Source organism: Camelina sativa, chromosome 10, assembly GCF_030686135.1.
Source record: "Camelina sativa cultivar CO46 ecotype springtype chromosome 10, ASM3068613v1".
NCBI classification, from domain to species: Eukaryota; Viridiplantae; Streptophyta; class Magnoliopsida; order Brassicales; family Brassicaceae; genus Camelina; species Camelina sativa.
In genome coordinates, this window is record NC_141889.1 from 6502938 (window position 1) to 6513600 (window position 10663).

The 10663-nt window shown below is 36.6% G+C and overlaps 5 protein-coding genes across 7 annotated transcripts; 3 read left to right on the top strand and 2 right to left on the bottom strand.

Moving 5' to 3' along the window:
- The first annotated feature begins 28 nt into the window (after window positions 1–28).
- Window positions 29–2678, top strand: LOC104717646 (protein phosphatase 2C 56). Its single transcript, XM_087469807.1, has 4 exons — window positions 29–1398; window positions 1476–1766; window positions 1888–1993; window positions 2078–2678. Exons 1-4 carry the CDS (start codon window positions 850–852, stop codon window positions 2434–2436), a joined length of 1305 nt encoding a protein of 434 aa, XP_087325933.1. The 5' UTR covers window positions 29–849; the 3' UTR covers window positions 2437–2678.
- On the bottom strand, window positions 2670–5079 carry LOC104717645 (mitogen-activated protein kinase kinase 1-like). Of its 2 annotated transcripts, none has more exons than XR_015568856.1 (8): window positions 4708–5057; window positions 4377–4461; window positions 4153–4287; window positions 3823–4043; window positions 3541–3723; window positions 3218–3447; window positions 3077–3122; window positions 2670–2977 (listed from the first exon to the last, which is right to left on the bottom strand). XR_015568856.1 is itself a non-coding variant. In XM_010435255.2 (8 exons), exons 1-8 carry the CDS (start codon window positions 4776–4778, stop codon window positions 2888–2890), a joined length of 1065 nt encoding a protein of 354 aa, XP_010433557.1. In that variant the 5' UTR covers window positions 4779–5079; the 3' UTR covers window positions 2670–2887. The 2 variants fall into 2 exon arrangements, 1 of the variants encoding a protein (XP_010433557.1); XM_010435255.2 differs by having other exon boundaries at window positions 3819–4043; window positions 4708–5079.
- A 355-nt stretch (window positions 5080–5434) lies between these two features.
- On the bottom strand, window positions 5435–7203 carry LOC147935857 (uncharacterized). Its single transcript, XM_087468494.1, has 4 exons — window positions 7123–7203; window positions 6780–6939; window positions 6325–6390; window positions 5435–5572 (listed from the first exon to the last, which is right to left on the bottom strand). Exons 1-4 carry the CDS (start codon window positions 7201–7203, stop codon window positions 5568–5570), a joined length of 312 nt encoding a protein of 103 aa, XP_087324620.1. The 3' UTR covers window positions 5435–5567.
- Window positions 7204–7562: 359 nt separating this feature from the next.
- On the top strand, window positions 7563–9740 carry LOC104717647 (large ribosomal subunit protein eL20z). Of its 2 annotated transcripts, none has more exons than XM_010435257.3 (6): window positions 7563–8104; window positions 8430–8488; window positions 8746–8850; window positions 9009–9126; window positions 9231–9348; window positions 9432–9740. In XM_010435257.3, exons 2-6 carry the CDS (start codon window positions 8479–8481, stop codon window positions 9483–9485), a joined length of 405 nt encoding a protein of 134 aa, XP_010433559.1. In that variant the 5' UTR covers window positions 7563–8104; window positions 8430–8478; the 3' UTR covers window positions 9486–9740. The 2 variants fall into 2 exon arrangements, with proteins under 2 accessions (XP_010433559.1, XP_010433560.1); XM_010435258.3 differs by having other exon boundaries at window positions 7860–8206.
- A 194-nt stretch (window positions 9741–9934) lies between these two features.
- LOC104717649 (uncharacterized) lies at window positions 9935–10583 on the top strand. The gene is made up of 2 exons (XM_019230897.2): window positions 9935–10150; window positions 10332–10583. Exons 1-2 carry the CDS (start codon window positions 10028–10030, stop codon window positions 10392–10394), a joined length of 186 nt encoding a protein of 61 aa, XP_019086442.1. The 5' UTR covers window positions 9935–10027; the 3' UTR covers window positions 10395–10583.
- Window positions 10584–10663: the final 80 nt, after the last annotated feature.

Genomic DNA, 10663 nt, shown 5'->3' on the forward strand with positions numbered 1-10663 from the left:
TATTAGTCTAATGATTAGAAGCTACGAATAATGCTTTGATGTTTATTTATGAAGAAGATTAAAGTATATGACAACAAATAAATGACAAGATTTTAAACTCCGACCACGACACGTCATTTAATGAAAGTCACCTTATAAAAAATATATTAAAAAAAAATTCAATTAAAACTGATGACCTAACTAAAGTTAAAAAAGCAAAACATATTTTGTTTGACAAAACAAAAAGGAAAAGAAACAGAAATGGAAAAACGAAGCATGTGTCTTTTTATCATTATAATAGATTTTTATAATTTCAAGAACGAAACATCTCCCCTTATTACAAAAACTATATAAACCGCTCCTTTATATTATATATATAAGTGTACATAAAATAGTAGATTCGAAGCAAATTGTTGCATTAAGCATTTTAGCCTACCCCCCATTATTTTCCTCTTTCCTTTGTCTTTTTAATCTGAAAGAAGAAGAACACAAACCAAATTTTAGAACAAGTCTTCCTTTTATTTCCAACTATAACGAGATATCTAGATTCATCTATCTATCTATCTTCTAGATTACATACACCTACAAAAATTACCCACAATCCAGGATACCCCCCCCCCCCCCCCCCTCCTTAACAAAATTCAACTCTTCTTTTCTCTCTATGTGTTGTGATTTTCCCGGGAAAAATCTTCATGCGCTTGTCTTTGCTTTCCCTTTTTTCATAAGAGTCATGTGTTTCTTGTCTTCCTAACTATACCTTCTCTTTCAGACATCTTCAGTTTTGTTCCATTGGAGCTTTAGTTTATCTCCTAATAGATTCACCACAGACAAAAAAAAAAAAGATCAAACCTTTACCTAATTTTTTCATTAATGGAAGAAGTATCATCATCGATCGCTGGTCCTTTCAGACCATTCTCCGAAACCCAGATGGATTTCACAGGGATCAGGTTGGGTAAAGGTTACTGCAGCAGCAACCAACAACAATACTCAACTCAAGGCTCCGAGAACGGAGGAGATCTAACCTCATGCTCTGTTTCCGCGTCTCACGGTTCTGAATCTAGGAAAGTTTTGATTTCTCGGATCAATTCTCCTAATTTGAACATGAAGGAATCAGCAGCTGCTGATATAGTCGTCGTTGATCCCATCTCCGCCGGAGATGGGATCAACAACAACGCCTCAGATGTTCAGAGGGAGAAGAAGATGATAAGCAGAACAGAGAGTAGGAGTCTGTTCGAATTCAAGAGTATTCCTTTATACGGTGTGACTTCGATCTGTGGAAGAAGACCTGAGATGGAAGATGCTGTCTCCACGATTCCAAGGTTCCTTCAATCTTGCTCTGATTCGTTGTCAGATGGTCGTTTCAATCCTCAGTCAACTGCTCATTTCTTCGGTGTTTACGACGGCCATGGCGGTTCTCAGGTATAAAAAAGATTGGATCTTTCGATTTGGGTTTTACCAAATTTTGCAAAGAGTCTTGATTTGGTTGTGTTATATAGGTAGCGAACTATTGTAAAGAGAGGATGCATTTGGCTTTAGCGGAGGAGATAGCTAAGGAGAAACCTATGCTCTGCGATGGTGATACGTGGCTGGAAAAATGGAAGAGAGCTCTTTTCAATTCTTTCTTGAGAGTTGACTCGGAGATTGAGTCTGTTGCCCCGGAGACGGTTGGGTCAACGTCTGTGGTCTCTGTCGTTTTCCCGACTCATATCTTTGTTGCTAACTGCGGTGACTCTAGAGCCGTTCTTTGCCGCGGGAAAACTGCGCTTCCTTTATCCGTTGACCATAAAGTAAGCTTATAAAGACTCAAGATCTATTGTTAGATTCTGTTGTGTTGTGCTCAAGATGTTTAGTTTGGGAGTTTTATGAATCCATGTTTCTGATGTATGTTTTGTATTGTTATGTGTGTAGCCGGATAGAGAAGATGAAGCGGCGAGGATTGAAGCCGCGGGAGGGAAAGTGATCCAGTGGAATGGAGCTCGTGTTTTTGGTGTTCTCGCCATGTCGAGATCAATTGGTAAGCTTTCTTTATGTTTCTTCACCCTAAAGATATCTTGAAATAGAAACCTTTTTTGCTTATGAATTTGTGAATTTGCAACAGGCGATAGATACTTGAAACCGTCAATCATTCCTGATCCGGAAGTGACGGCTGTGAAGAGAGTTAAAGAAGATGACTGTCTGATTCTTGCGAGTGACGGGGTTTGGGATGTAATAACGGATGAGGAAGCGTGTGAGATGGCGAGGAAGCGGATTCTCTTGTGGCACAAGAAAAATGCGATGGCTGGGGACGCGTCGTTGCTCGCGGATGAGCGGAGAAAGGAAGGGAAAGATCCCGCGGCGATGTCCGCGGCTGAGTATTTGTCAAAGCTGGCGATACAGAGAGGAAGCAAAGACAACATAAGTGTGGTGGTGGTTGATTTGAAGCCTCAGAGGAAACTCAAGAGCAAACCCTTGAACTGAGGCAGAGAGGGTCCTTTTTCTTAATTTTTTAAATTGAATATGGGTCTCTCAAAAGAAATATTTACTATTAATTTGTGCTTATTGTTAAATTATTATTTTTTAACTAACAAGCTTTATGAGGTAATGCAGCTTAATGTGTTAAAAGCTCATTATCTTGACGTTCTAAAAAGCCCCTTGTATTTTTCCTCCCGGGCTAATTGTAATATGGTTACAACATTCAATAAGATGTAGTATTACGGAAATTGAAAGATATATTACTGTCCAAAACACAAATTGTAGATGTGTATAGTGGAAAGTAGTACACAAGTAAATCGAATTTTGTAGATTTTAGTATTTTATAAAGTCAAAAGACAAAACATGCATGTTGTAAATTTTGTCTTTCCATAAGATCTATTCTAGTGGATATGAACTAGAACTTGGTGGTAAAAAAGATTGCTCAAACTCGGTTCTTCTAGTTAGCAAGTGGGGGAATCAAAGATCCTGCTTTGGTAAAGTAAGCGGAGAGATTTGCATCTTCAAACATATTCACGAACTTGTGTTCCTATTCACCAGAAAAATTGCAACAATACACAAGTCGTTAAAGGTAATCCAAGACATATTAGTAGAAGAAAGACACAAGAGTCTTTGTAAGACTACGCACCAGAAGCTCCGTTGCAGATTTTCTGTCTCTTGGATCTTTTTGTATACTACACAAGTTAAAAGCATCAATTTCAAATGGCCTACTTGTTACATAAAACAAAGAATGAGACGAAACGGTTCCAAAAATTATCTGTGGTCTCACCATTGCGAGATGAAGGAGCAAAACTCTGGAGAAAACAGATGGGAAGGTGCACTAGGAGGTGCAGTTTCAACAATGGCGTCCACGAGCTCGTACACGCTACTCCATACCTTCTTGTTTTCTGGAGGAGTATACGGGAATTTACCCGTTGCACATTCGAGTAAAACCAGTCCTAAGCTCCATATATCGCTCTTGCTACCGTAATAACTTCCATTTCCGTTGATTCTCTCTGGCTGCAAAACATGGTAATACCGTAGTTCATATAAGTCTCGAAACTGAGTAATGTGCCTATACTGAGTGTTATGAGGTGAATGTAGGAGACTTACAGACATATAGTGGTATGTGCCCACGAAAGAATTAGCTAGACTGCTCGTGCTTGTCAAGATCTTGCTGACACCAAAGTCTGTGATTTTGACTTCACCTCTATGATTGATTAGCAAGTTTGAAGGCTTTAAGTCCCGATGAATGATTCGCCTGTCATGGTGAATATAGCAAAGACCTTGTAGCACCTGCGTAATATATAGTAGAGAAGAAAGAGCCTTAGTTATGTGCTTTTTCTTACAGAAACGGATAGAGATGTTTTTAAAGATTTAGCGTAGAGTACTCGCTTGCAGATGGCAGCGAGCATGTTTTCAGGAACTTTTTCGACTTTCTTTAACAAGTCGGCAAGGGATCCACCATCCATGAACTCCAATATGATCGAAACGAGACCGTTATGGTAGAAAGACTGATAACATGAGACAAGATATGGACATTGAGAGCTCAAGTTAATCCTAAGCTCCTGAGAAATCGCTTTACATGTTGATTCTTCTGTGTTCACTTGAATGACCTGAAACATATTATGAATCTTGAGAGAAGGAAGACACTCGGGGAAAAAGAAGGCAACATAAATACAACAACATGTAAACAGCAAAACAGAATGGAATATGGAATCGGACCTTGAGAGCGAAAAACTGTTGAGTGAGTTTGTGTTTCACCAACTGGACATTACCACTGTTTCCTTTGCCAATGACTTTGATCACTTCTAGATCTCCCAAACTCAATTGGTTGTCCAAGGGCTCAATAGGAGGTGGCTGTATGTAGCAAAAACAAAAAGAAAACATAAAATTCATGGAGAGTGAGATCTATCAACTTCAAGAAGCATAAATGAACAAAAACTTACAGCTCCTGGTTCAGATTGAGACACGATCTGGATTCCATCTTTATTCACTCTAAGGTCTCCATCCTTGAATGTTCCACTCTGTGTTCTATCCATTTATTTTACAATGTCAGAATAACAATCACTATAGTCTAAGTGAACACTGTAGGAATCACTTTATGGTGTGAACAACAAATCCTAAAAACAGACTTCTGATTCACCAAATTTGATGTAAAGTTTAGAATCCTAACAAGAAATCTAAAATTCAAAAGGACAGGATCTGAAGAAACATTAGCAGATAATACCCTAAAATAAAGAATCCAAAGAGAGAGAGAGAGAGAGGAAGAGAGTTTACAAGAATTTGGAGATGGACTGTTCAGGAGGAGGGAGAGAGATGGGATTAGGGATCAAGCTGCCTCTGTTCATGGTTTGTAAGATCAAAATCGTTGAAACAGAGTAGCAGATAAACACACAAGGTCAGAGATCAGAAGGATAGAGGTGAGAGGAATGACGAACAACAGTAGACGTCGTGTAGCTCATGAGAACGAAGAAGAAGAAGACGAAGACTTTATTGGTAGTTGACTTGTCCTTGACTCATCTCTCTTCCCCCCTTTGAATTGTCTTCTTCTTCCCTTTTTTATTTTTTTTATTTTTTTATGTAATTTGTAATTTTGTCAAGAAAGTTTCTTCCTTTAATTTGGAATCAAAATCATTGCACTCTAAATGTATCTTTAAAGGACAACTTTTTTTGGTGTTCTTAGACTAAATGTATTAGAAAAATAATGTAAGATCGGTAGTTAAGATCTTTTGTTAAAAAGTTAGTTATTGGGAAAACATGTTTAAGATCATAAGATTTAATAATATAATATTCTTAAACATATTACAATTATAAAAACTTATAAAAAAACATTTAAATTTAAAACTTATAAAACTTTTACTAAAATTCAAAATACAATATCAAATTTTTATGAAACAACAAAACATTGTAAATAAAATTTAAAATTTTCATGGTTCGACAAACTAGGTAGTGGTTCAGCTTCACGATTCGACAGACTAGGTAGTGGTTCAGCTTCACGGTTCGACAGACTAGGTAGTGGTCCAATCTCGGTTGATGGTTGCGGTTGATAGTAACAAGTCTCAGCCTCCTCTTCTGAATCGGAACTATAGTCTAATGGGCTGTTTATGCCATCGTCATATTCAGAGAACATGTCTTCTTCAACCTGAAACCAAAACATATATTTAAGTTTCCGAAAACACATAGATAAGTATAACATAAACTAGAGTTAAAACATAAACATAACCCGATTCATTAAAAACATAAACTAGAGTTAAGACATAAACATAACCCGATTCATTAAAAACATAAACTAGAGTTAAAACTAAACATAAACATAAACATAAACATAAACTTAAAACGAACACCATCAGCAGACCCTAAAGCTAAAATAGTTCAGCCATTAGCTTCTTCTTTAGAGCTTTTTCATCTTCATCTATCGTTTCTTTCTTGGCAAGGAGAGTGTCAATAATGGACATCTTTTGAAGTTCTTTCATGCCCTCTAAATCCTTCTTTTTGATCTCCCACATGTGACTAAACCATCGCAATCACCATCACAATAACCAAGCAAACAACACTTTAAAGGCAACTACAATCACTTAAAATCTGTGAATAACCAGTTACTACACAACTACACAAACCACTCAAACATATTTTACAATAGACAAACCAATCAACCATCCCATACCATCACAACTAAAGTTCAGTTTCGTTAATACCATGCGTTAAACCAACCTAGACCGTCGCATACACCATCACAATAACCAAGCAAACAATACTTTACAAGCAACTACTCAAACATATTATACAATAGACCGATCTATCTTTAAGTGATTCAAACCATTAGACTATAGTATTACATATAGTGAGTTTAGACTATGGTCGAACATTGCATTACATATAGTGACTTTGACTTACCTTTTACTTTCGAGTAAGGAATGTTGTTGATGGTGGTCCGATTTAATTTGTCCTGCTTAACCTCACCTACATGCCTCATAAACAAACCAAAATCGATTAATGTTGATTTTCAATACAACACACGCAATGAGATTAGGTTTATAACACACAAAATCGAAACCCTATAATGAATGAGTGTTGCCTATTGAAACCGAAACCCTAAATCGAAACCTAATCGAAACCCTAAATCAAATTTTCCCCAAAATCGAAACCCTATATCGAAACCTAATCGAAACCCTAAATCAAATTTTTCCCAAAATCGAAACCTAATCGAAACCCTAAATCAATTTTTCCCCAAAATCGAAACCCTAAATCGAAACCTAATCGAAACCCTAAATCAATTTTTCCCCAAAATCGAAACCCTAAATCGAAACCTAATTCAGAGATGAGGTTAGGTTTATATCGCTGGAGATTACCTTGTCTATAAAGCCGACGAGACATAGGAGACAGAGAAGACGGCGAGATCTTGAGCTTGGCGAGACATAGGAGATCTCTTGACTTCGCGAGACAGAGGAGACGACGAGAATCAGTGGACACAAGGAAACGAGGAAACGAGGAGACAAGGAGATCGGTTGACTTGGTGTTTCAATGGCCGGAATACACACCGGAAACCGTGACGACGGTGATGAGAACACAAATCTCTCGCCGTTTCGCCGTTTGCGAGAGAAGAAGAAAAACAAAAATTTCGAGACTGAACAAAATGAAAAATGAAACAAAGCTTCAGTTGGAAAATAATTCTTCCCAATCAGAAAGAGACACGTCACACAAGATCAGGTCCAAGAACAGATCTTGAATAAGATCAATAAGGCTGATCTTAAGTCCACTATTCAATTTTTTCATTTTTAAATGGCCTAAGAAAACACCTTTTGATGTCCTAATAAATATGGCCTAACCTCCCCACTTACAAAAATGTTCACATTAGCCCATAATTATAATTAATTTCAATTTTATAATCTTTGTGATTAATTTGCTTCGACGAATGGTCTTCTCTTTTGAATGTGAAGTATATCTACTTTTTTTTATTATATTGTGGATTACTTAAAAGCAGGTTGATTTTATTTAGTCCTAGTACTAATCAAATTGTCATAATGTTACCAAAATCAAATAAAATGTCATAATCACTAGATAAACACCACCATGGATGGAAGAAATCAACTAAAATGATAAAACTGTGAAGTGTTGGTAACTTGTGTCCAGTTGGATTAAACTTACTTTTTTTTTAATCTCTTTTTTTATTGGGCAAACTTTTTTTATTAATGTATAACGTTGCTCTGTTTTTTCTTTTAAAGTAAGCATTTTAATGGATGATGAGTTGATTCGATCTTAAAAACATCATTAATAAGTGTTGTAATCTATAAAATAGACAAATGCTATAGTGGACGAATGGTTTGGTTATATAATTAATAAAAATAGTGTAATCATAAAAAAAACGAATAGTTTGGTTTTAATGTTTTCCAATTAAGCAAAATAGAAAAGAGACAAAACTTGTTTTAGGCAAAAAAAAAAAAAGGAAAAAAAGACTTAATTTTTTTCTTTCTTTCTTCCGCTCTCTACGCATTTAGCACGCTGACGACGAAGTTGAACAAGCAGCAGAACCACCAGAAGAAGACGAAGCACGACGACTCTCTCTCTCTCTCTCTCTCTCTCTCTCTCTCTCGCATCTATATCTTTTGATACGTGATTCATCTGCCCTCTTCTCTTTCAATCAATCTCCTCTCTAGAAATTATATAACCTGGTTAGGTGAGTTCGTCGTTTTCATTTTACTTTCCGGAACGATCTCCGAGAGCTGGATTCATTCTTTTGATGGATTCGAACTGCTTTTTAAAGACTTCTTCAATATATGTATTTTCTTCTTCTTTTTTTTCATGTCAATCACTTAGACTCAGGTTTTTTTTTTTTCATGGTTCTTTTGTGCTGATTTCAATTTCTGTGTTGGGGTTTGATTGCTGCCTAGGGTTTTAGCTGAAACCCACCATCTCTGTTTTCTATACCCTTTTTTTTTTCACCTCCTCAATGGGTTTCCTTGCTGAAAATTCATTTCATAACTGTTTTTGTTTTGTTGCAGAGACAATTTTAAGATTGAGCTTTTGACATTCATCAACGCTCGTCTACATATGGGGGAAAGTAATCATCTTTCACCCTCTTATGTGCTTTTTGTTATCATATTAGTCCTCAAAATCTGTACTTTACTTTAGCTCTAAGCCTCTAATTTGTAGTTTAAAGATCATGAAATTGTGTCCTGTTTTTTTTACCCACAAACTATGATTTCTTGGATTAAGGGAGGAACCAGGCCTTGACTTTATAGATGAGACAACTTAGACTGTCCCTTATCATATCCATCTAGTTTCTCACCTCTTTGGATTTATCTGTTGATTAAGCAGCTGTTAAAGAGAGTGGAGATGCAAGTTCAGAGCTGGTAAAATCCATTGGTGATAAGCATGCCAGTCTAGTCAGACCAGCTGCTAAATATTACTCTGCTCTTAAAGGTACCATCACCATTCACTACACTACATGCCCTTTCTCAATCCATTTTGCGAACACTCTTTTTAAGATGTACACTATTTTTAAGAACTCCTGCAAATAAAATTTGTCTTTTGCTTACCTTTTCCGTTAACTAAGAGACATTGGCTTTGTATGATATTAGATGCTATGGTTTGTGGGAAAGGAAGATATACACTTGTAAAAGATGTGGACGAGGTAGAAAGTGGAGCTTATTATGACAAACCTCTTCCTTGCTTTGGTTGTGGCATCGGATGGTTCTCGTGAGTATGACAGTATTTGTTTTTTTTTTTTTCCGAGTTAAGTCAATGCTGCTTCGCTATAACCAATTCGTTTACTTACTATCTACCTATCCCTCCTTTTACAGCTTTCTCCTGGGGTTTTTGTTCCCTTTCTTGTGGTACTACGCGACATTTCTCTATTTCGGAAACTACTACCGCAAGGATCCTAGAGAAAGAGCTGGCCTTGCTGCTTCCGCAATCACTGTAATGACTCTTTTCTCTTTCTCTCAAACTCTTATCACTTTATACTGAGGAAATGAAGATGAAAATATATGGTGATGTTGCAGGCGATGGGATTCTCCCTCTTGCTACTGGTGATTCTTGTTTTCAGGTGGTTCTAATGGGTTATTACTTATACCGTCGTCATCATATACCATAATCTTGAGATATATATAATGAAAGTCCCATACTGGCCAAAAGGAATAGAGGATGGACTTAGATACTTGTCTGTACATTCGTATATAAACCCTATAATACCTCATCTTTTTACTCAAGCTCTGTATCATTTTCTTCTCGCAATATGCAATTTTTCTTGGTACAAAGAAAAGAGAAAAATAAATAAATAAATAAATCAGCAAAATGGTTGTCTTTCTTGAGCTGATATGAATGTTTTTTCTTACATTTTTTTTTTTTGTTTTTTTGCTCCTTATCAAACCAATGTTTTAACTTTTAAATGAGTAAACTAAAGAGGTAAAAATAAAAATAAATCGGATGATATAAAAAGCATAGTCAAATTTATAAGTGTAATTAAATGATTTAACAATTAACAACGTATATAAATGGAATTGACTAATTGAGGTATACGCGCGTCAAGACTTGTTACGAAATTTCCTGATTGGCCGAAGCTGAAAAAAAAAAAAACAAAGCATCGAAGAGACGAAAGATGAATAAGTTTGGCGGGAAGAAGCCGACGGGAACACCGTCGCTAGCGATGTCAACCGTCGTCGTTGTAGCCTCTCTGCTCGCTGGAGCCTCCGTCGTTCACAATATATACAAACCTGATCTTGTAAGTTGTCTTTCTCTTTTTTTTTTTTTTAATAACGCATGCAACGTGTTCGACGAAATGTCTAGCTGAGCCAAAATTTGTTTAGCTCGCCTCTCACTTGTCTCAGTAATGCTAAATTCTGTGAATCTCCATGGAGAGACATGATCTGAGATTCAGTTCCATTATTTCGTTTGAGTTGCAGAGTTTACCTCAGATCGAAAGCGATGAAGGAGATAAGAAGGAGGAGTCTGGAAACAAAGGTTAATTCTCTTGGTGAGTTTTAAGTTCTGGCATTGCTTCTTTTTTTTTCAGACTCCTCTGAGTTTGAATTATGTCTTTAGACCTCTGTGTTATGTATGAATAAGTTCATTTACTGGATCAGTACCTTTTGGTCCATCCAAAACTCATTACGCGATTGGTGTTGCAATAGATTGCTAATTTTGGATTTCCCCCACACTGTCTAGTTGTTGCTTAATGTATAGATGGCCAACGATAGTGACTTTATTCGTACTGAATAACTATATATGAACTTAT